This window comes from Lynx rufus, unplaced genomic scaffold (genome assembly GCF_022079265.1).
Source record: "Lynx rufus isolate CCGP_SWC_20201006 ecotype Redwood Valley unplaced genomic scaffold, mLynRuf1.p SCAF_4, whole genome shotgun sequence".
Classification (NCBI taxonomy): domain Eukaryota; kingdom Metazoa; phylum Chordata; class Mammalia; order Carnivora; family Felidae; genus Lynx; species Lynx rufus.
The window spans coordinates 151,795,395-151,820,915 of NW_025814856.1; the positions used below are offsets into that span (position 1 = coordinate 151,795,395).

The 25,521-nt window shown below is 39.0% G+C and overlaps 1 protein-coding gene across 1 annotated transcript in view; it reads left to right on the top strand.

Annotated features, from left to right (window-relative positions):
* The window catches only part of NUP205 (nucleoporin 205), a 91,079-nt gene that overhangs the window by 57,210 nt on the left and 8,348 nt on the right, over positions 1-25,521 (top strand). Inside the window, exons 28-38 of the mRNA XM_047096188.1 lie at positions 420-611; positions 1,134-1,401; positions 1,492-1,590; positions 10,102-10,250; positions 11,705-11,896; positions 12,782-12,903; positions 14,510-14,648; positions 16,758-16,884; positions 22,286-22,362; positions 24,434-24,562; positions 24,782-24,908. Coding sequence (XP_046952144.1) covers positions 420-611; positions 1,134-1,401; positions 1,492-1,590; positions 10,102-10,250; positions 11,705-11,896; positions 12,782-12,903; positions 14,510-14,648; positions 16,758-16,884; positions 22,286-22,362; positions 24,434-24,562; positions 24,782-24,908 — 1,621 coding nt within the window. The remainder of the gene's footprint in view (positions 1-419; positions 612-1,133; positions 1,402-1,491; positions 1,591-10,101; positions 10,251-11,704; positions 11,897-12,781; positions 12,904-14,509; positions 14,649-16,757; positions 16,885-22,285; positions 22,363-24,433; positions 24,563-24,781; positions 24,909-25,521) is intronic.

Consider the following 25,521-nt stretch of genomic DNA (forward strand, 5'->3'; position numbering starts at 1 on the left):
CTAGGCCAAAGCAAGAAGCAAAGAAATAAAAGATATGTCAGGGAGACATGCCCTTGAACTTGAGTTTTAGGCAATTCCAGTGCTCTAGAGTAAGTGTAAGTAGATACTACAAAGAAAATGGGGTTAAAAAACCCCTACCACCTCTGCTGACTGGCATGCATGTGGAAGGTTTCCTAAATATACTACAGATGTGTCAGGTTAACTGACAGAATAAATAACTCTTGAAAAATAGGACTCTGTTGGGGTACCTGGCTGGCTCAGTTGATGGAGCGTGCGACTCTGGATTTCAGGGACGTGAGTTGGAGCCCCACATTGGGTGTAGAGATTACTAAAAAAGATAAAGTTAAAATTGGACCCTTTTGGTAAAAGACATTATCTGCCCATTTATTAATCTTGTGGTTCAATTTCTGTGGCTTTAGGAAATCAGCACTATACTTCAGTATGTGGTAGGAAGAAACAAGCTGCTGCAGTGTCTTCATGCAAAACGGCACGTGCTGGAGTCATGGAGGCAGCTGGTCGAGATTATACTGACAGCTTGTCCCCAGGACCTCATTCAGGCAGAGGATCGGCAACTGATTATCCGTGATATCCTACAAGATGTGCATGATAAGGTAACGTACTTCCTAAATTGCTTCCTGAACTTCCTTACTTCCTAATTACTTCCCGTATTGCTGAACAGATCTTTATATACTACTTAAAAACACAGTTTCCCACCATCCTTTTTTTCCCCTTTTATGTTAGGAATAAATAGAGTTGTGTATTGCCAGTGTTAAGGCGATCCTTGAGAAAGTCTTCTGTACAGTAATGGCTCTCAACCAAAGTATGTATCACAATTACGTAGGGAGCTTTTTAAAAATACACGGATGGATCCCACCCCGGACATATTGAATGGGACACTCTGGTGGGTGACCACTTGTGTGAATTTACATTAAAGACCTTTCTAAGGAATCCTGATAGGAATCCCTTCTGGTTAAGAACACACGTTACCAGTATCATATTTAAATTTTTCTATATATTAGCTTTTATTTTCTTTGATCAATGACATTCCATTCTTCTATTCTTAATGGTAGGTGAAAGCTCAGTGTATATAAAACCTGTTAATGACTGTAGCTGATTTGTCTTTCTGCTTTAAGATACTAGATGATGAAGCAGCGCAGGAGTTAATGCCAGTGGTAGCAGGTGCCGTGTTCACCTTGACTGCTCACCTAAGCCAAGCCGTTCGCACTGAACAGAAGCAACCATTAGTCTTGGGACCCGGAGAGACCCATTACGCTTTTATGCTCGATAGCTCGTTTGCGTCACCTTCTCCAGCAGAGAACCCAGTGGTGGGTTTTGCTTCTATTGGAGACTCTTCGCTTCACATCATATTGAAGAAACTGTTAGACTTCATTTTGAAGACAGGTTTTTTCATCTAAATTTCTTACAAATCACACCTTTTGTGTTTGTTTTAACTTTCATTTGAAACAGGGTTTGTACTCTGTATCTCCTTAGGTGGCGGATTCCAGCGAGTGAGGACACACCTGTACGGCTCTTTGTTGTATTACTTACAGATCGCCCAGAGACCAGATGAACCAGACACATTAGAAGCAGGTAGAACCAGATAGATTTCTAATCTTTTCTGTCTCAGAGATTTTTAGAGATTCTGTTGTAGAGATTAAGTTACAAAAAAAACCCGTTTTCCGTCTTCTGGCTAAGTAAAGCTGTAATAAATGAGTCTTTATGGAATCATGAAAGCACTTATGTGAAGTCGAGGAAGAATGTGTAGTTTTTAAAATTAAGACGATAGTACATGAGTACTATAAAAAAAAACCCTCAAATACCACTTTAGCTTGTATGCGTTTTTAATTCCCTCTCTTTCTCTGGTCCCACTGAACAGTCTGCTGTACATAGCGTGTACATGTCTTTCTCCCCTTTGCAGAGCATCACGGTGCATATCTAGTTGAATCTTTTCAGATGTCTCCGTTGTTCTGTAATACGGAAGTAATGTTTATTTAACCATTTGCATTATTCATAGACACTTCCATTGTTTCTAATTTTTACTGTCACAAATATGCTGCATCAAATGTTCCGTTATATGCCTTTGTATTTTTCAAGAAGAATGCTTCATGGTAAAATTTCCATGTGAAAGACTATGCGCATTTTTATTTTAATAGATTCTACCAGAGGCGCCTGGGCAGCTCAGTCAGTTGAGCATCTGACTCTCGATTTCAGCTCATGTCATGATCTCAGTTGTGAGATCTAGCCTCACGCTCAGCGTGGAGCCCGCTTAAGATTCTCTTGCTCCCTCTCCCTATATCCCTCCCCCACTTGTGTGAGTGCTCTATGAAAAAAAAAAGAAAAAAGCTCCTACCAAATGGCTTTCTGCCAGTCTAAACCCTCATCAATAGTGTACCTATATCTTTTTGTACTAATGTGAAATTTTTCTTGAATAAATTCCAAGAGGTAGAATTTCTTGGTCAAAGGTAATGCCTATTTAAAATATTGATAAATCCCACTTTCTAAAATAAAATTAGCATTTAAAAAATTTTTTTTAACATTTATTTATTTTTGAGAGACAGAGTACAGGTGGGGGAGGGGCAGAGAGAGACGGAGCCACAGAATCCAAAGCAGGCTGCAAGCTCCGAGCTGTCAGCACAGAGCCCGTTGCGAGGCTCAAACTCACAAACCATGAGATCATGACCTGAGCCGAAGTTGGACACTCAACTGACTGAGCCACCCAGGCACCCTTAATTAGCATTGTTAATTAAGAGTAATAATCTGGACTTTTTGGTCTCCAGATATGAAAAATGTTTTTAGCCATTCAGTAAATGAATGTATAATACTCTACACCAGAAATGTCCTGCTATTTAAGAACTTGTCATAAGCATCTTTTGATAATGGACTTCCGATACCCGTCTGAGAACCTTTATGAGTATTTGCTATTTTGTACACAGATTCTTAAAAACCACTCTGTGTGTAAGACCCAGATTATCTCATATTATTCTTTACTGGCTAATATTTTTACATATCTTTCTAAGGAGATAATAATAGCCAAATGATGTATTTGTAGAAATGGCCTACCCACTTAAACAAAGCACAAAAATTTTTAGGATCATTCAAAAGAATAGTTCAGAGAAGCTTTTTAAACAGAGAGAAGCTTTTCTTAAGAGATAATAATGGGGATTCCACTCTCTACTCCTCCCCCTCCAACACACCTCTCCATTTTCCTCTTGTCTGAAAATTTTTTAACATTAGATTTAGTGGAATTGGCAAAGTCACTACTTAACCACTAGGTAGAGCTCTACAACATACTTTTTTTTTTTTTTAATTTTTTTTTTCAACGTTTATCTATTTTTGGGACAGAGAGAGACAGAGCATGAACAGGGGAGGGGCAGAGAGAGAGGGAGACACAGAATCGGAAACAGGCTCCAGGCTCTGAGCCATCAGCCCAGAGCCCGACGCGGGGCTCGAACTCACAGACCGCGAGATCGTGACCTGGCTGAAGTCGGACGCTTAACCGACTGCGCCACCCAGGCGCCCCTACAACATACTTTTTATAAGGCGTCATTATCAAGATGAAATAAAGTGGTGTGACCACAAAAGAAAATTCTCCTTTGTTTTTAATTTTCAAATGATGTATTTTTAATTTCATCCTTTAATTAGTTTTTTTTTTTTACCACTTAATTGCTGCTTATTTTGACTTATTTTACTTACTTATTTTGGGGGGGGGCAGGGCTCAAGTGAGCAAGGGCAGAGAGAGACAGAGAGAAAGGGAGGAGAGACAGAGAGAAGCGGGGCTCACACAGGGCTCATGTTTTGCCCGAATCAGGGCCTTGAACTCACCTGATGTGCCATTTGAACTCACGAACCGTGAGATCATGACCTGAGCCAAAGTCAGATGCTGAACGACTGAGCCACCCAGGTGCCCTATTTGGACTTATTTTAAATAGCAAAGCACTGTATTTCCTAGACACTAGTGTTTTTAAGTTTCAAGTTAGAAATACTAAATTTAATAAATATTTATTGATACCTACTTTTGTATGTGTATGTGCATGTTTTGACATGGTACTACTTTATTTTATTTTAAAACAGGAACTGAATTTTTTTTTTTAAAGTTTTTATTTATTTTTGAGACAGAGAGAGACAGAGCATGAACGGGGGGAGGGGCAGAGAGAGAGAGAGGGAGACACAGAATCCGAAACAGGCTCCAGGCTCCGAGCCGTCAGCACAGAGCCCGACGCGGGGCTCGAACTCACGGACCGCGAGATCATGACCTGAGCCGAAGTTGGAGGCTCAACCGACCAAGCCACCCAGGCGCCCCTGGGAACTGAACTTTTAATGTCTACATACTTATTTTTCCATACCTCTTTTACTTTATTTATTTTTTTTTTTTAATTTATTTTTTTTTTCAACGTTTATTTATTTTTGGGACAGAGAGAGACAGAGCATGAACGGGCGAGGGGCAGAGAGAGAGGGAGACACAGAATCGGAAACAGGCTCCAGGCTCTGAGCCATCAGCCCAGAGCCTGACGCGGGGCTCGAACTCACGGACCGCGAGATCGCGACCTGGCTGAAGTCGGACGCTTAACCGACTGCGCCACCCAGGCGCCCCTCTTTTACTTTATTTTTAACATAACTATGTATACTGGATACTGGGCAGCTATTTTTCCTGTTTTGTGTAACAAGAATCCTACTCACAGAGACAAAATGACTTGCTTATCTGTGGCAGATCTGATTAGAAATCAGTTTCCTTGATTTTTTTTTCTCAAGTTTATTATTTTGAGAGAGAGCATAGCATGCACATGGGGGAGAGTCAGAGAGGGAGAGAGAGAGAATCCCAAGCAGGCTCCTCACTGTCAGGGTGGAGGCTGATGTGGGGCTCAGACTCACAATTCGTGAGATCATGACCTGAGCTGAAGTGGGATTCTGAGCCAGCTGAGCCACCCAGGTGGCTCAGTTTTCTCTATTTTTAATAGAATGTTCCTTTTCCTGGCCATAGCATCTCACGTCTTCATCCTTTTTGTTATTGTTGTCTTTTTGTAATTTGTAATTATTTCTTTTTAATTTGATAGATAATACCTACCAGCAGTGTATTTGTAGCTCATAGTACGAAGGGCTAATTTCTAATACGTAAAGAACACCTACGAATCAAACCCAGTAGAAAAAATGGTCAAAGGATATGAGCACACAGTTTAGGGGAAAGAAAATTCAGTTAGCTCTTAAGCATATATTAGCTTTGTGAAAATCACTGTAGGTGGACTCCATCACCTTGAGTTGGCAATGCAGATCTGGGGAGAAACAAAAGCATATATTCTTTGAGTAAAATTCTTTGGAAGATTCATATATGTCAAGAACAGTGCAGTTAAAATCTGACATTTTTGTTTGTTTGCATATGTAATCCCTGGGGGTTAGTTGACAAGAGTTGACATCATGACTATCTCTCTTTGTATTCTTTTTTTTTTTTTTTTAACTTTTTAAGTGTTGATTTTTATCAGTTTTTGAGAAAGACACAGTGCGCATGGGGGAGGGGCAGAGAGAGAGGGAGACACAGAATCTGAAGCAGGCTCCAGGCTCTGAGCTGTCAGCATAGAGCCCGACACGGGGCCAAAATCCACAAACCATGAGATCATGACCTGAGCAGAAGTTGGACGCTTAACCGACTGAGCCACCTAGGCACCCCTCTTTTTATTCTTTTCATCTTTTATTTTTTCTCATTTCTACCAGTGACCACGGGAGAAAATACAGATAATTTGACCAAAGCGTAAATGTTTAATATGAAGCCCTGTTGCTGTATTCTTAATTTCTTTATTCGTTTGTTTCTTCAGCTTTAGTATTATAAAAATACTTCACATTTAAATACAGATAATTATAAAGATACACATCTTCAGCACATTTTTATAAGATTATTATTTTCAATAAAAGTTTATTTATAAAGCCAACTTATAAAGTTATGCTAACACATCAGAGCCATGATATAGTGCATCTTCCATAGTTTTATTTTTGTAAGATTAGCCCTATTTGAATGTTCTGTATAATCTCAGTAAAATGGATTAAATTGTTGCAATTTTAAGTACTTTCATTATGAGCTTTTTTCATAGGTTCTCTTTCCTTTGAATTGGCTCTTTTTCCCCTTAAATTTGGTAAGTTAATTGTACTCAGTTTTGTATTTTCTTTATAAGTAAGAATTAGAAATTGTCATAAACATAAGGAATTTTCTTCTCTGCTCATAGTTCTTTTGGGCTCTTGTGACCTTTGAGCAAGAATATTCCTGTTCTTTGTGAAACCATAATATCTATTCATCTTGTTTTAAAAAGAAGATTAGAAAAGACAACCTATTGCCATTATTAAATTTTTGAGAACCAGAGCATCTGGGTGGCTCAGTCAGTTAAGCATCCAACTCTTGGTCTCAGCTCAGGTCATGATCTCACAGATCATGAGTTTGAGCCTCGAGTTGGGCTTTGCACTGACAGCATGGAGCCTGCTTGGGATTCTGCCTCTCCCTCTCTCTGCCTCTCTCTCGCTCTCTCAAAGGTTTATTTATTTTGAGAGAGAGAGAAAGGGGAGAGAGAGAGAATCTCAAGCAGACTGTGATATTAGTGTGAAGCCCAACATGGGGTTTAAATCCATGAACCGTGAGTGAGATCATGACCTAAGTTTGAATCAGGAATTGGTCACTTAACCAACTGAGCCATCCAGGCACCCCATAAATAAACTTAAAAAAATTTTTTTTGATAATCTTATTGTGACATTAAAAATTGTTATGGTCTAGGCATTAGTATGATCTGGCATTATAGTATAAATACACCTATAAGTCATAAAGTAGTGGGACTAAAAGGATTATATAGAACATCTTGCCTTCTCTGGACTCTGTTCTTTGAGTCTGATTCCAACAAGTGACTTAAAAATACTAGCTATAGCTATGGGTGTGTGTAGTAAAATGCAGGCTCTTTGCTTGATGTGAATTTAGATGTACATTTCTCATCACTTTTATTTTTTACAACCTGAGTCAAGTCCTAGAACCTGAGAACCTGATTAAAAATTAATAATTGGGTATTTAAAAAATATTTTAGCTTTTGTTTTTTATTTCAAAATAAATACTGAATGAGGAAATTTAGAACATATTAATAAACAAAGGTAAGAAGAAGCCCTACATTCTACCCTGCTAAGATAACCATTGCAACATTTTGTTATAGCCAGCCATATTGACTTAAAATCTCCCTTGTCTTTTCACTCAGTATTTTATCAGCTTTTTTCTTTGTTAAATAATATTTTTAATAGCTCTATACATTTTGTCACTTATGGGTATACCATCACTTAGCTTGTCCGTTTTTGGACATTTAGATTATTTCCGGTTTTTCACAATATGAATAAAAATCTGATCTCATTTGGTGGTTGATTATTTTCACTTATTCCAAAAGCAGGAAATATTAATTAGGTTCTTGTTTTCATAAGGATTATATTCTAGTATAAATGACAGTATATGTATTTATAAAACAGGAAGCATTAAGTTGGGTGATACAGGCTAGATGCCAGCAAACTTTTTCTGTAAAGGCCAGTTAGTGAATATTTTAGATTTTGCAAGCCATATGCTCTCTGTTGCAGCTACTCACCCCTGCCTTTATAGTGTGAAGGCAGCCAGAGACTGCAGTTGAGTGACCATGGCTCTGTCACATCACAGCTTTATAAAAACAGGTCAGATTTTGCTCTCAGCCCTTAGTTTTTGAACCCCAAGTGTAAATTATAAGAGGTATGAGAAAAAAGAAAATCAAGACTTTCACTGGGCTTTGCAGGTGAAGTTGTATTTACATAGGAATAAATGGAGAGCTCTTCAAGCAAGACCCAAACTTAGGAGGGAGTAAAGACTAAGGAGGATGTCTTTGCTATAAGCAAGGGTTGTGGAAAATAACGGTTGGTGAGAAATAAAATGGAGTGAAAGGGTAGGACCATATTAATGACCTTGCAAATGAAATTGCAGTGTTAAAGCTAGTTGGATTAAGCAGTTGATAGCCACATTAAGTTACTGAGAAAAGTGCTATGAAGTTGGTATTTAGAAAAGTTTGTATGGCAGTGATTTATAAGGTATGTTGGAAGAAGGAACAGTTTGGTGTAAAAGAAACTAACTTGGTGGTTTCTAATGAACTAATTTACCCTCCAAAAACGAAAATTTAAAAGAAAGTTCTAATTAAGTTGCAGCCTTAGGATTTTCTTATTTCTAGGTGGTACTGTTAATAAAATGTGGAACTTAGAGATCTGTTCACAGTTGGAAAACGCAAATCAAGTTGTTTCTTTACGACTAAGCCTGGTCTTCTGCAATCCTTGATTTCAGTTTTCTCTGTAAAACCGTAGGGGCTCTTGGAGGAGTGTCTCAGGGTTTGTGTGGAGGAGTCCGGAGAGTGATGTTGCAGCAGCCCTCTGCCCTCATTTCAGCCAGTTTGAAATCTGGAATCTGTGGCTAAAACTACAAATTACAAAGTAGTGGCTTTCAGACTTGTATTCACAACCTTTATTCAGACAATTTTGTAGCGGTCCTGTGTGTAAACCAGAAAAGATGCTATAGCTCCTCAGGCTGGCTTTTTGAAAACCCATCCTGAGGGCATCTGGTGGCATCCCTGGAGCACATTTCTGAGCTTTCTCTAACCTGTCCGTCAGTAATTAATGTTGTGCTACTGTGCTAGCCACTGTGCTAAATACCAGTACAATAATGGTGGGCAAGACAGAATCCGGATGTAACACAACCTGATGTACTGGTAAATAAGTACTATGCAGAAAATGAGGTAGTGCTGTGCTGTGTATGTGTAGGGCGAGTTGGATGTAGCTGAGAAGTGATGTTAGAGGCTGGAATGATGAAGACGAGGCAGCCATGCTGAGATCTGAGGAAAAACCCAAAAGATCAAAGTGCAGAGATCCTGAGACCAAAGTGGTGAATGTGAGGGACAGAAAGGCTCGTGTGGTGACAGCCAGCGGAAGAGGGAAAGAGTGGAAGATGAGGTTGAGCAGGAGATGGAGACAGATGACGTGAGGGAATGGATGTGATTGAGAAACATAAAAATCCCATACCCTCCTTTGACAGTTATTGAAATTAAAAATAAGGACGACTGAAACAAAAGTAGCGGTAAAAATATTTGAGGGGGAAAAATATTATTAAAACTCTGCAAGTTTGCCTTCTGCGAACATTATAATGGAACGTAAGGCACAATGTGGGTTACTTTTATTTTTCATGATTTAACCTTCTTCGTTTATACTCTCCGTTCTGATCAGTTCATCTTGAGAACTTTTCTCTGATTTAAAAATAGTTGCCGTGTAGTAGTTGTAAAAAGTCATAAGATTGGTTTGAAATACAGGTTATGGCTTTATGTAATACATTTTTGAAACTCTTCTAGAAGGTTTACATGAATCTTAGTAAAATATATGATCATATCTTTAGTTATCTTTGTATATTTAAATTATTTTCATAAGGGGTATGCTTTTTTAATAAGTATTTTTAATAAGTATTTCAATTACAAAATATAAATAAAATCTGATTTTTTTGGAAGCAGATTTTTGTCGACTTTGTACCTAACTTTTTTTAGTCAAAATTCTCATAGATCTCAATAAAGGATGAAAATAGATTGATCAGCAGAATAAATACAGGATATTGGTTCTCTTATTGTCTTATAATTCATTTTGATTTTGGGCGTGTGGGTGTCTCAGTCTGACTCTTGATTTTGGCTCAGATCATGATCTCACAATTCATGGGATTGAGCCCCACCTCAGGCTCTGCACTGAGCATAGGGCTTGCTTCGGATTCTCTCTCTCCCTCCCTCTGCCCCTCCCCTGCTCATGTGCACGCACATATGTGCATTTACTCTCACAAAAATAAACATTAAAAAAAGTAGTTCATTTGACTTATTTAAGAATAGGGAGTTTATCCTTTTCATAATACAGTTGTCACCTTAGTGTACAATGTGTGCATTGTGTTTTTGAAGTTTAGCTGCCTAGACCCATTGGTTGGTGGGCCCTTGGGTACTACATGAAATAATGGAGGGATTTTTTTTTTCTTGTTCTATATGAAGTGTAATTGCTCAGTCACCACACTGTTTTTTATTGGGGTGTTTTAAATATTTTCTGTTGTAACCCTTTTAGCCAAGAAAACCATGTGGGAAAGGCTGACAGCCCCTGAAGATGTATTTAGTAAATTACAACGAGAAAACATAGCCATCATTGAGAGCTACGGTGCTGCCCTCATGGAAGTGGTCTGTCGAGATGCTTGTGATGGCCATGAGATTGGAAGGGTACAGTAACTCCTGTTTAGTATAACAATTGAATAAATATTTTGACTTATTAAGGTATAAACTGAATTAACTTTGCAAATGCATGTTATATATTGAGAATTATTGTCTGCAATATATTTTAGTGAATTGTTTTTAATGTTAATTTTTGAGAGAGAGAGAGAGAAAGAAAGAGAGGGGAGGTGCAGACAGAGAGGGAGTCACAGAATCCAAAGCAGGCTCAAGGCTCTGAGCTGTCAGCACAGAGCCGACGCGGGGCTCGAACTCACAAACCACCAGATCATGACCTGAGCTGAAATCAGATGCTTTAACCAACTGAGCCACCCAGGCGCCCCTACTGAATTTTCTTATTTGTTATAATTTGGAATTTCTATTTTATTTTTTCATATGTTTTCTTTATTTCTGTTCAGAATCTCAGTTCAGAATTTTCCCTCAGCATAATCTTTCTGCTGATTGTGAGGTTAGCCTTACACTGGTAGAAATGCTGCTTAATAAAGATCTTTGGTTAAGAGAATACTGGGTAAACAGGTTTTATACTGAATATGTCTTTCTTTGCTTTGTGGAGGGGAATTTGCATTTATAATTCTTTAAAATACTGTACCACACTGGTGATAATACAATGAGAAGATAACTTCCTGCTAATGAAGAGTTTCATAGTATTTGAATCATATACAGCTGATCCTTAAACAACACGGGTTTAAACTGCGTGGGTCCACTTACTGTGCAGATTTGTTTTGACAGATACAGTACAGAACTGTAAATGTGTTTTCTCTTTTTTGAACATTTTTTTTCTCTAGCTTACTTAATTGGAAGAATACAGTATGTAATACATATGAGATAAAAAATATGTGTTAATCAACTATTTATGTATCCACCAGGCTTCTGGTCAGCAGTAGGCTCTTAGTAATTATAAGGTTGTGGGGAATCAAAAAGTTATACATGGATTTTCAACTGTGCTCCTAACCCCCGTGTTGTTCAGGGGTCAGACGTATTTGAAGATGGTGGGAAACAGGCCTTTAAGAAATAGGATGAATATAAACTGTGTAGTAAGTTCTTGTGTTCAAAACAAAACAAAACAGTTTAAGTGTTGTTATGCATAGAAAAAGGACTGAAGAGGAGAGAGGCCAAAATGGAGTAGCAGTGTTGATCAGGCCACATATATTCTATATGCTTTTCTATGTTTTCTAGGTTTCTTGTAATGTGCATGTAATACTTCACAATTAGGGGAAAAAGCTATTTTTAACAAGTCTCTTTTCTCCTTTTATTAATAAATCAAGATTCTGTATACATAGCTTTCAAGTTTCTCAAAAATAAAAAAAACCAACAAAATAAAATGTACTTGCAAGCTACCATTTCCCTTGTAAGAAAAGCTCTAAATATTTTCATATCAAGGGAGTTTCTGTCCTTGGTCTTGGTAGCCATCTCCATGTTTGGGGCTTTGATTTGTTCTTCTTCAGATGCTGGCACTGGCTCTACTTGATCGGATCGTCTCCGTAGATAAACAGCAGCAGTGGCTCTTGTACCTTTCTAACAGTGGCTACTTGAAGGTGCTCGTGGACAGCTTGGTAGAAGATGACCATACTTTGCAGAGCTTATTAACGCCACAACCTCCCCTCTTAAAAGCCCTTTATACTTACGAATCCAAAATGGTAAGACTTTGTATTCATTTGAAGTTAGATCAACCGCTCACTTCCTCTTAGAGCAGTAGATGTATTAAAGAACGTTAATGTGGCCGACATTTTTAGTATTTCTGTCATGTAAGCTATAATCATTTCAAAGAGTTTTAAATTTGGAACATGTGTTAGAAATGTAGCTTCAAAGCATGCCAAAGATGAGTTGAAGTGATCCCGAGAGGGTTAGCCGGGTAATGGAACTGCTTGCTCCTCATTCAGGTTGCTGATGATGGGGAATAATGGGACGCTGAGTGCTCTGAGGAGAGCAGTAAGCAAAATTGTCTCTTCACCACAGAATTCAGACTGTATTAGCTGCCTGTGGAACATTCCAACGTAGCTGTGCTGGTTCTAGTTTAAACACGAGATTTTCAATACCATATATAATGCATCATTTCCTTTCCTTCAGATTTGTTTTCTCTGTTTCCTCCTGGTTGAGAATACTACAGAGTCACACTAATGGAAGCACTAAAGTCTTGGACCCGTTATTAACTCCCCCCTCCTTTATTTATTCAACAAGTGTTTATTAAATACCTATTATATGCCAGGTGTGGCAGTAGGTGCTAGAGATACAGCTATGAGCAAAACCATCTCCCCCCCCCCCCCCCATATGCCCACGTGATGATAAGTAGAACTACAGTTGAGTTGAATACTGTTTCTTGCAAGGCACTGTACTGTGACACCTCAGATATGCTGTGTTTAATCCTCGGAGAATCCTGTGTATAATGTGCCCCGCAGAGCTAGCTCGGAATTTCTCTTCAGTATGATGAGAGATCAGAAATATGCTGTGAGAGAGTCTCATTTTTATCTGAGGCCCTTGGATATGATTTCTGTATTGATGCTTTTCCTTTTGTAACTTCTTAGGCATTTCTTACAAGAGTGGCCAAGATACAGCAGGGCGCTTTAGAGCTGCTGAGGTCTGGGGTGATAGTGCGACTGGCGCAGTGCCAGGTCTATGACATGCGCCCAGAGATGGACCCGCAGGGGTAAGTGTCCGTATACGCTGGTATTGTTTCCGTACTGTTCCTTCATTGTAAAGGATTAACGAGGAAAAAGAAATTCCAAACGAAATCTTCGCCATTGGTTTATCATTCTGTTTGAGCAGTACTCTTTCACCTTGATAACTTTAATTTTGGTCCTACATCCCTGCCTTTTACTAGTAAATGGAAGTTGCTAATAAGGGTAAGAGTAGGAGGGACCTAATGCTTTCCATTTTAGGGCAGTAATAGGGAAATAGGAAAGCATTTTGTTAGTAAATGGTTTTCTTCCCAACTTTAGTGTTCTGTTCAATTTTTAGTTATACTGGTCCTTTAAAGTATTATAGTGAAATTATAATTTGTTGTGGATTTCTTATTCCTGATGACTTGAATAGTATTTTATATTTTTCTTTTTGTAGCGTTTTGCCACCTGCTTGTACATTTGAAAGCTTTTAGTCAAATTATTTTAAGTTTCAAGCTTCTTAACAGATTTCTTGGTTCAGTTTGAATACGGGTTTTGGGTTTTTTTGTTTTTGTTTTTGTTTTTGTTCTTCATTTTTGTCTACTGGCTGCAGCATTGTTAGCCTATCCTCTTGGAAGTAAATAACACTGTTTTACTAATTTTCTTCGTAAGCCCATTGCCAAATTGAATATTTGAGTTTTTCTAGGATTAACTATAGAACTGTTTCACCTCCAGAAAAGAAATGTAGGTGTTTTTTTTTTTGTTGTTTTGTTTTCTGAAGTTTTAAACATAACAGCTATTATTTTCGCCTTAGGTAAAGAGGATTGAGTTAATTACATTCCTTGGGTCTTGGCATATAATCACTTGTCTGTGCAAAGCTTTTCTCTTATTTATTTCGGTGTTTTGTGTCCATTCTCTTCATTCGGCAACCACTTTCTTTTGTCTAAAAATTTAAATATTTATAATAAATAATATTTTATTCATACCTAATCTTAAAAGTTCAGTGATATTAGGGGCACCTGGGTGGCTCAGTCGGTTAAGCATCTGACTTCAGCTCAGGTCATGATCTCATGGTTCATGAGTTTGAGCCCCCATCAGAGTCTGGAGCCTACTTCAGATTCTGTGTGTGTGTGTGTGTCTGTCTGTCTGTCTCTCTTGCTCGCTCTCGCTCCCCCTGCTCATGCTCTGTCTCTCCTTCAAAATGAATAAACATTAAAAAAAAATTTTTTTTTAAGTTAAGTGATTTTACAGCTTCGTTTTAACTTTTTAAAGTCTTGATTTTTTAAATCTAATGGGCAAAGTAGATTCATTTTTGGCTGTGGGTATAGGAGGGGGAAACTTGGGGAAAATAACTTGTTTTTATTTGTTTCTTGCTTATAGTTTCTATGGCCCAAGGGAGCTTTCAGAGTAGAATAAATATGTTTAGGAAATTCCAAGCATTGTCTTCAAATTATGCAGATTTTCTTTACTGAGTTTTTTCATAATTGAAATAACTCCGTTTTTACTGTCTATATGAGATGGAGAATTCTCATTAGTAGCTTCACATCTTAATCAGGCACCTGTGATTGTGTGCCATGGAGATGGGCAGGAACTGTTAGCGTCCCTTAACTCTTGGACTGTCGCTCTCTCCTTGTTGGGTGGAAATGAATGAAGCATGTTTGGCATGAGAGACCCGCCAGTTTTCATCCCTGCCCCCGTGGACCGCTACCGGCAGATTCTGCTCCCGGCTCTCCGCTTGTGCCAGGTCATCCTCACGTCCAGCACGGCCCAGCACTTGCAGGCAGCAGGCCAGGTAAGAAGAGTCATTGGCCTGGAGGTCGCCTGGTGCAGGGGCTGCGTTTTAGAGTTGCAGAAACCCTAGGCATAGACAGCGTCCATGGGTTCACCGTCCACTGTGGCAGACCCGGGCACTGATAGCCAGCCCCCTGGTACCTTGCGTGAACTTCACCAGCCCATTCTTACATATACTCTTATTTGAATGAAACCCCACAGTGAAGAATGGAATAGTGAGATGGAAAGCAAGAGCTCAAAATGTGTTCTTCTGTAAAGGGAAGTGGTTATGATGATAGGAATAAGCTGCTTCTAAAATGTGGTTTAACCAGGGATTTAGCGAGAGGCCATACACTATGTTAGGCCTTGCAGAAAGTATAAAGGATAGATGATAATGGCACATTTAATTGTGATATTTAGAGAACGAAGTAATTGAAGTAAGTGAATTTTCTAACTAAAATTTTTTTCATTGAGCACCAGAAATTCGTTTTATTTTCCTCTCTTTTCAGTTGAAACCTTCAAAAAAAGAAATCTTTGTCTCTTTAAACTAATAATACAATATATAATCTAGCCATTCACCGATTAGACTTATCATTATGACTCTGGAGTCTTTATTGTTTTGCCCTATTATTGCAACACCCTCCAGAACTGTGTCCCAATACTTCATGGTAATGTTATGTGCTTTCCCTGTCTTCAGTCTCCAGGCTTATGTCACCAGGGTAGAATGCTGCTGTTTCTAACATAGCACCGTGTTTTGTTTTGTTTTGTTTATGTATTTTTTTAAATTTTTTAAGTTTATTTATTTTGAGAGAGTGTGCTTGTGTCCACACCCGTGAGTGCGCCCCTGAGTGGGGGAGGGGCAGAAAGAAAAGGAGAGAGAGAATCCCAAGCATGCTCCACGTTGTCAGTGCAGAGCCTGGTGCGGGTCTCAAACCCAAGAACCATGAGATCATTACCTGAGCTGAAGGTGGGCGCTTAACAGACTGAGCCACCTAGGCACCCGGTTTTTTCTTTTTTCCCTTTTTATAAGAGAGAGAGCACGCGAGTCGGGGAGGGGCAGAGGGGGTGAGAGAGAGAATCCTAAGCAGTCTCCATGCTCAGTGTGCAGCCCGATGTGAGACTTGATCCCACAACCCCGGGATCATGACCTGAGCTAATATCAAGAGTCGGACACTCAACCAACTGAGCCACCCAGGCGCCTCGACATCTTGTTTTATACTGCGTTAGTGCATCTTACCCCTTTCCTATGTAGCCTTTGGGTCAGTTCTTTAAAACTCAGAGACTTCCCCTGTCTTCTCTTTTATTGAGATTAAGATTTTTTTTTATTCCAAGTGGGACATCGTGATGATATAAGATTCTCTAATGCCACTCTTGCACTGGCTATCGCAGAATCCCCCAAGGCGCTTGTTTTAAAAACACAGATTACGGAGCACCACATCCAGCAGTTATGGGCTAAGGCCAGGAATCTGAATTAGAACCTAAAAAGGGACACAGTTGCTGAGTGATTCAGATGTTTGGCTTGTTTTGGCATAGAGGCTCAGCCTTCAAGGCGTTTAATCAAGTTGAGGAGACATCCCGTGTGAAACTAGAGTCCATGATGGTAGGCTGGAAAATGCCAGTGTGGAAGGGCGCAGTTTAGAGGGCAGGGTTTTTCTCTCGTTTGTATTTACCATATCAAAAGGAGAATTTAACAAAAGCTTTTTATGTGATTGTCCCCATGTCAGGCCAATCAGATTTTTATAGAGCAACTTATATTCAGTAAGTCATTTTTATATCCATTTATTTTAAACTCCTGTTCTAGTTCCACTTGGACAAAAATAAAAGAAACTGAGAGTTAAGTAACAGTATTCATACAGTAGTTCTAAGTTATACTTTTCAACCGTAGCCTCTAAATACAGTAATTTCTGAACTTTGAAATGATCTTTCATGTGAATTTTAGGTAAATATTTGCTTCTTGAAGAAATAAGCCACATAAATGCAAAAGACGATTCTTATATTACGTTCATTGTGATTCATGACATTGAATTTCTGGCTTCAGCGTTACTAAAAAAAGATGAATTATAAATTCATAATACAGTTTTCTCCTGTTGACCTCTGTTTTTTCCATTTCTCTCCCTTCTCCTTGGCTCAGGTGTTGCAGTTTCTCATTTCGCATTCTGATACCATCCAAGCAATCCTGCGCTGCCAGGACGTGAGCGCTGGGTCCCTGCAGGAACTGGCTCTACTGACGGGAATTATAAGTAAAGCAGCACTTCCTGGTGAGTCGATTATGTTGGATGGACTTTGAAATTCTTTACAGACTGACGTACGCTTAATAGAATGAGGTTCTTATGGCTTTGCGATACATAGGACTTACTTGAAATTGGTCCTAACCGTTAACTGCTTTTTTTTTTAATTAGTCAGTTTTTATTTATAAGAGTGATATATGTCATACAAAAATTCAGAGTTCAAGAAAATAATGACTACTCAAAACCTCACTGCCTAGAATTTACCAAGTGTTTTTTTAGTATGTATGCTGCTGAAGCGAGCCTTTCAAACGTTGTTTTATATGTACGTACACGAGACAGGGACGGAGGCACACAGAGATAACTTACGAGAATGACATTATTTTTCACGTGCATTGTTAGAAAACTATTTAATTTTACGTGAGTTTAACAGATTAAGAAATTAATTGAAGAGAGGAACACCTGGGTGGCTCAGTTGGCTAAGCATCTGACTCTTGATCTTGACTCAGGTCGTGATCTCGTGATTCATGAGATTGAGCCCCAATTCAGGCCCTGTGCTGACAGTGCAGTCTGCTTGGGATTCTCTCTCTCCTTCTTTCTCTGTCCCTCCCCCTCTCTCTCCCTCTTTCTCTCTCTTTCTCTCCCCTTCTCTCTCTCTCAAAAGAAAAAGAAATTAATTGAAAGAAAAACTGAAGACCTTGTTGAATTCCAGACAAATGTTTTTTTTTTTTACTACAAGATTACAAGAGCTGTTAGTTCTTAAATGATCACTGTGATGAAGAAGGAAAAAAAGATTATGAAACATTATTAAGATATTTGGTTATTTTTTTTCCTTTGAATTTCCTTACCACCTGTATATTTTAGACAGAATCAATTAACTCCTATAGTATGGAAGACTGAAATCATGAGTTCTTTTATACTTCTTTTTCCACCTTCAGATTATCTTTGCCTATATTATTTTTACTTTGTCAGGTTTTATTTACATTCAGACCTGTACCCGTGAAACCTTCAGCTGTTCAGTTTTACTTGTATATTTACATGCATTCACTGAAACACACCAATGTTTTTTTCCCCCACAGCTTCACTGTTCTTAGTTCTTTCTTTCGATTTATCTCTTGGTATTTTTTAATTTGTATTGAGGTCCTTTCCCCCAAGAAAAAGTATATTATAGTCCCTGAATTTTCTAATGTTTATCAGCATCTAAAGGTTGCCTCTTTTTCTCCCTCTCTCTCTGCCCCTCCCCTGCTCATACTCTGTCTCTCTCTCTCTCTCTCAAAAATAAACAAACATTAAAATTTTTTTAAAAAAGGGGGAACACCTGGGTGGCTCAGTTTGTTAAGTGTCCGACTTCAGCTCAGGTCATGATTTCACAGCTCATGGGTTCGAGCCCAACGTCAGGCTCTGTGCTGACAGCTCAGAGCCTGGAGCCTGCTTCGGATTCTGTGTCTCCCTCTCTCTCTGCCCCTCCCTCGCTCATGCTCTGTCTCTGCCTCTTGCTCTCTCAAAAATAAATAAACATTAAAAAAAATTAAAAAAAAATACAGGTTGCCTCTTTTCGTGAAAGATCATGGCTGATTATGATTCTTTCCCTCAGAACTTATAATATTAACAATAACAGCTTGCATTTATTAAGCATAATGTGCCAAGTACTATTTCTTTAAACACTTAGCATATTTATTTAATTCTCACAAGGGTCTTATGAGGTAGAACTGTTTTCCACATTTTACAGGTGAGAAAACTGAGGCACGGAGAGGTTACCTTGTCCAAAGTCACATAGGTAATACTGCTGGTGTAGTTTCCCAGCCAATATGGCTTCTGAGCCTGTGCAGTTAACTAGTAGGCTACATTATCTCCACTATGTTGCTATGGAGAAGGCTGTGGCCAGCCCAGGATTCTACCCCACCACCGATATGTTTTCCTCTCTGAGGGGTGTCAGTGTTTGAGCCCGTGGTACTGGGAGAGCGAGCGGGTTTGGCTGGGCAGAGTGCAGTGCCTGTTGAAGCACTTAGGCCTGTGCGTATTCTGAGGAGAGCCCAGCTTCCACTCTACCCAGTCACGGTGTGTCCCAGTGCCGTGCGCTTGTCGTGCTCATTCCCCACTCATGCCAGTGTCTTTCAATGATACCAAGTCAGGCCATCCTTCCTGCCTCTGCTGAGGTCCCATGGTGCTTTGTAGTGGTTCTCCTAACCGTTTTCCCCTTGGTTTCCCCGGGGCCTTACCTAAGTACTGTAAAAGGCTTCTTTGCAAATTGAAGAGTGTCCATGAGAATTTGCAAATGTTTTTGGTTTAATCTTTTTTTTTTTTTTTTTTGACATTGCTTCTGAGGAGTGGAATAAGGGTCATGGGCTGAATCGTGCTGCTTACTTCAGAATTTTCTCTAGTTTTTTTTCTTTGCCATCACCATTTTTCACTATTTATGGCATAATTCTTCCCCCACCCCCTTGTGCTGAATTTTGTTCATTTTGTAGGTTGATGACAGGAGGGACATTCTATGATGCTCCTTCATTCTGCCATCTTAGCCTAGAAGTGCTGAGTTAGGTATCAAGAGAATTTACCTTTTATCAAATCCTCTCTGACAAGGTGGTTTTATTCATGATGTCTTCTGTCAGTAACTTTTTTAAATGCCTAAATTTTCTATATTTTGCTAATAGCATCATTTGACCCTGTCATCGTATTAAGATTGTATTAAGAAAAGCACTTTATTTTATCTTATTAATGTTTTTTTGTTTGTTTATTGAGAGTGAGAGAGGGAGGGAGCAAGTACAAGCAGAGAGGGGCAGAGAGAGAGGGAGAGAGAGAATCCCGAACAGGCTCCTTCCAGTTAGCACAGAGCCCAAAGCAGGACTTGATCGCATGACCACGAGATCATGACCCGAGTTGAAATCAGGAATTGGATGACCGACCAACTGAGCCACCCAGGTGCCCCAGCAGTTTCACAGGCTTGTGATAAATTCCAACAAAAGAAAAGTACAAGTGGTGCAGCGGCTCTTTAAAGTGGTTTAGGGAACAGCGACCAGCAGTTCTCGTTCTCTAAAAGGAATTAGGTATCAACTTAGCTTATTTTTTTGAGAAGTTTCTCTGCATATGGCGTCAAATTGTCCCCTCCCTACACAAGTGAAATCAGATGATACGCACTGCTATGTAAATAAGTAACTTCTTTTTTCCAGTTTGTCTTGGAGATCTTTTCCCTCATCACATAGAGCTCCTACCTCATTCTTTTAAATTGGGTATAATTTTCCAGTTGCGAGAGTTAACCAGGTCTTTGTTCTTTAACCAGACACCTGTAACATGTTTACTGTTTCCAAGCTTTTTAAAAAATTTCCAACAGTGTTGCATTTAATAACTGTGTATGTATGTCTGTGTATGTGTGTCTATGTGTATATATAGGCATTTTTGTAGATTTGAGCTGGTAGGCTTGATAAATGCCTGGCAGTCGTTGGCCAGAAAATAAAAACGCTTAAATTTTTCTTCTGAAGATAATGACAAACACCCTCCCAAAAGTTTCAGACAAACTTGTAACAGTTTTCACTCCTATCAACCCCACTCTGCACAGTTCAGCCTTTGATGACATACTGTTTTGTATTCTCCTGTAATTTTACTATATATTTTTTTATCTTAAATTCTCACATTAAATTTTAAGCCCATTTATAACTGTGTCCCCCATATTGCCTAGCCTCATACCAGTTATGTCATACCTCCTCAAATACTGACCAAAAGGTTAATTTTTTTTCTATGACCCACAAATATTCTGGAAAGTGTTTTGGAGTTGAGACCAATGTAAATGGTACACCGAGTACTCATTCGGCACTTAGCAGAAGCATCTTATAGAAACTGAGAGCGTCTTACAGAAACAGAATTGGTAGTCTTTTTTTTTTTTTTTTTAAGATTCTGTCTTTTTTTTTTTTTTAAACGTTTTATTTATTTTTGAGACAGAGAGAGACAGAGCATGAACGGGGCAGGGGCAGAGAGAGAGGGAGACACCCAATTGGAAGCAGGCTCCAGGCTCTGAGCCGTCAGCCCAGAGCCGGACGCGGGGCTCAAGCTCAGACTGCGAGATTGTGACCTGAGCTGAAGTCGGACGCTTAACCGACTGAGCCACCCAGGCGCCCCAAAGATTCTATTTTTAAGTAACCTCTACACCCAACATGGGGCTTGAACTTACAACCCTGAGATCAAGAGTCGCATCTTCCAGTGACTGAGCCAGTCAGGTGCCTCCCAAGTAGTCTTTTAAAGAGAGGCAGCAGGTGGAAAAAAGGAACTGGGGAATAGCAATACATGTTGCAGAAATCAGGAAACTTGAGAACAGAGAGGAAAAGGCCCACATTTCATGGTGGTGTTAGGTACAAGGTCCAGCTTTAAGGGGTAGGATGGGAAAGAGGGTTTAAAAATACAAGCAGCAAATGTGGACAAAATATTTCAAGAATTTGGTATTAACCATATTTTCGCTTATTTGGGGGTTTTATTTTTTGGAGTACAAGGGAGACCTGAACGTGTTTTCAAATAGGGAAAAATCTTCTGTGGCAGGGTAGATTTGGATAAGCTGGAAAAGTGATCCTCAGAGCAAACTCCCAGAGGAGGTGGAGAAGGGAAGGGATGGGATCTAGTGGAATAATGAGGCACAGGTGCGGCACAGCAAGCCAGCATGTGAGGTCGTGGGCTGACAAATCTAGAAAGAGGAGGTCTTGTTACTATAAGGAGCAAAAGATAAGGTTCTGGGTTACACGCTCTAGAGCGTATGCTTGGAGGTAAGGACTGAATTAAGGAGATTGTGAAAACAAAGGGTGGCTAGGACGGGTTCAGGTGGGTCATGAGCATGAGTACAGCCATGGAAGAAAGGAAGAAACCAGCAGAGTGAGTGAGCTGCGTGTTTACCTGGTGAACTCGATGGAAGTAAAGGGTGTTTGTCCCGGTACTGTAAGATTGATCAACTTGATTTAAGAATTCTGTAATAAGTCTAAACAGAAGTTTAATGGGAACTTTTGTGTGTACGTGCAAACTCTACTTTGCCTAAGGGGAAAAGGAAAAAAAAATCAGATGATACAGTACCTAGAAGAGTTAAAAGAAAAAAAATACATTTCATTTTTAGTGTTTTATATCCTAAACTCTTTCAGCAGGAGAGAGTAATTTACTTCTGAGTTTAGAACATTTTTAACTTTTATGGTTATAAATAAAAAGTAGATTTATCTCAAAAACTTTAAAAAGTGCCTTTTGAAATCACAAATTCAGTCTAGATTTAGATTGCATTTGAGCGAACATGTAGTGGTGTGCTTATAGTCTTTGTGAAGTTGTATTTCCCAGAACTCCTTCGTGGCAAGTCTGTGTCTTTTCTTGTACATAAAGAATATAAAATACTCGAATCGTTCTTCCTAGTTTTTAAATGTTTTTATTTTGTTGACTTTAAAACTGTATTTAAAAGCATTCCAAATTTTATCAGGTATATTAAGTGAACTTGATATTGATGCAAATGAAGGATCTCTAATGGAGCTACAGGGACATATTGGAAGATTCCAGGTAACTGACTCTTACTTCTTTAAAGAGTAGTACTGTAAGACAACAAAATACAACAGCCCTCTTATCCATCCTCCCTGTTCTGTTTCCTGGATTTGGGCAGACCCTCTCAACGGTTTTTAATCTATTATCTCTAAATAAATATGCTTATTTTTGAATTTTAGGAATCATCTGTTGATTTTCCATTGAGAAGGGTGAGAACTTAAGATCCCTTTTTTCCTTTCCTTCCACCATACAGTATGGACACTTCTCACAACACCCCTCCACCCACTGCTGAAACTCAATATAATTATGAATTTGATTAGATCAGTACTTAGTGTTATGCTGTTATTATTATGTAAATGTAGTATTTGAATAAGAATGGGTGATAGGTTACTTTTGGGCACAACATTATGTTTTCCCTAGAGTGAATAATTATTTCTTTTTTTATTTGCTTGGTTTTTATGTGTTTATTTCTAAGCTCTCTTCCAGTTGTGTGATCTCCTTTAATATATTCAAGCATATTAGATAGCTTATCAACTAGATATTTATCACAGTCTTTCTGGGAGCCTCCTGGCCTGCTTTGATCCGGACATCTTCGTTTTTGATTGGCTGCAGAGTAATTATATTTATATACTAGAATTTATATTTCATTGTTTTTGATATAGTAATTTTCTTAACCAACCAATCCTCTTTTCATGAACTGTTTTTTCAAGTTTCCAAAAGAAAACTGCCGCTATCAGCATTTTTGGGTACAAATTTTTGAACTAGAGATTAGATAGCAATAACTGGTATCACTGGGTCCAAGGGTGCACACACAGTACATGTTGAGTCATTATCAAACAGCACTCCAGAAAGGATGGTACTCTCACCAGCAATGCCCAAATACTCCTTCCTTCCTTCCTTCCTTCCTTCCTTTCTTTCTTTCTTTCTTTCTTTCTTTCTTTCTTTCTTTCTTTCTTTTTTTGTCGTCTAATGTTTTTCATTGGTAGGGAGAAAAAGACATTTTTGATGGGTCTCTCATAAGGTGATAGAAATGTTTTAGTGCATTTGTTTTGTCTGTAAGGGTAGCAAACGGCAGGTGATCTCTTAAAAATAGATATATCTGTTTTGGCAAAATAAACTTATATTGTAATCTTTTCGATATGTTTTGCCTTATCCAGTCTTATTATGTAAACTAACATCAGTTTACATAAGCTACTATATATCTATGTATGTCTGTATGTGAATGTAGGTGTGTGTGATACCAGTTTTCAAAGTGCATGTTTTTAATGTCCATTTATTATGTGCAGAGCACTATAGACTAAGAACTGTAAATACAATTCTTTGTCTCAGGTAATCCTGACAACAAGTAAGGTAGGAATCACTATTTTCCTAAGAATGTGAGCATTGAGGCTTCTGGAATTTAAGTAACTTGTTGTAGATCACATAGCAAGAAGTCAGGTACCTGCTATGGAAACCCACATCTCTGATTGCAATCACTAGATAGGCATATTACCAATTTTGAAAATCGTGTCCTTCCCTCTAAGAACCTTAGGAAAAATGGTATTGTCGGGTGAAAAGTAGCAACATTTCAAGGAGAGGACATCTTCATTTTATCTGCCAAGGGTACCTGTGTGTTCTCAGCCCCTTTATGAAGTCCCCAGAGGCGGCTATAGGAGAAATAGCCTTTAAACTTGAGCATTCATAGACAACATTATCGCGGACATGCTTGTTACAGACTGTCTTCTGTTTGCCATCTCATTTTGCTTCTCATTATTTATCAACTTGTGTTTATTTAATCGGTATCTACCAAGGAATTATTTGGTGTGATACAGAATATTCTCTAATGTTTACAATGTAATGGGGATTAACTGCTAAAAAAAAAAAAAAAAAGAAGTTCTTTTAATGAGTTGACTGCCAAGCAGATACATTTGCAAAAAGGTGAATTTTAATAGTGCTAACTTCAGTGCCTCAGTTGGAGGTAAGAAATCAGATGCTTTAGAGAGTGATTCCACTCCCCAGTGAGTTCTTCTTTTTTATATTCCTCAAAGAGGGGTAGCTGATTTTACACATACCGGATTGGCTCTGAACAAAGTATCTTTCTCTTTCTTAGCGCCAGTGCTTAGGACTCCTGAGCCGCTTTGGGGGCTCTGACAGACTGCGTCAGTTTAAATTTCAAGATGATAATGTGGAGGGAGATAGAGTGAGCAAGAAAGATGAGCTTGAACTGGCCATGCAGCAGGTAAGAGGAGTGAGCGTTGTGTATCCGTTCTTGAACATCTGTGTGTTTTTTGGAAGCGTGATGAAAACAACAGATGTGAGTGGTTTTACAGATTGATTTAGAGCTTTGTTGTAATTTTACAGATTGATCACTAGCTTTGTTTTCCTTCAACTCTGGAGTTCCCTGATATTGGGGATTTGGGGAACTAATATTTTTGTCACTGTTACTCTTCCATTGTAGATCTGTGCCAATGTCATGGAATATTGCCAGTCACTCCTGTTACAGAGCTCCCCCACCTTTCAGCATGCTATGTGCCTCTTCACCCCGAGCCTGTCAGAAACCATTAATAGAGATGGACCCCGGCAAGGTGAGCCGAGTCGTTTCCTTCTGTATTTGAGTATTAAGTTGCTGTGGTTAAGACAGGCTCTAGTTGGCTCCAGTGAGATGCAGTGTTTTCTTTATGTGTCATTAGTGGGAAAATTTGTAAATGACTTTAAGGAGCGGTAAGGAATTGGCGTTGTTAGTCTTGTGGATAGTCTAGAGAGCTGGAGAGGACAGAGAAATTCAAGATTTTCTGAGGATAAATTTCTAAATAGAAGAGCCTTGTGGGGAGAGTGTGGTTTTGAATAGTATCTGAGACGCCAAAGAAAGGATCTAGGATTGGTGATTAAGCTAGTCGGGTGAAAAATGTGAAAATGTAACAGTTTAGATGTGAAATCATGTTAAGCTGAATGCATGTCTAAATTGGGTCCTGTATTATAGCTCCAGGTTTCTGTACCATAGCAAATTAAAATGTAGATGCTAAGTGAGCTGACATAGCCCATGATTTCCTAATGGCACAGTCGGCAAGATCTGGAATGTGAGGGCTAAGGGTTGATTGAAGTGGTTATCCCATGGGCCACTCGGAAGCCAAAACCCATTCTGATCTCAATGGTGGTAATGGAATGGACTGCTGCTGGTTTCCGGAAGCTCTTTGTGTG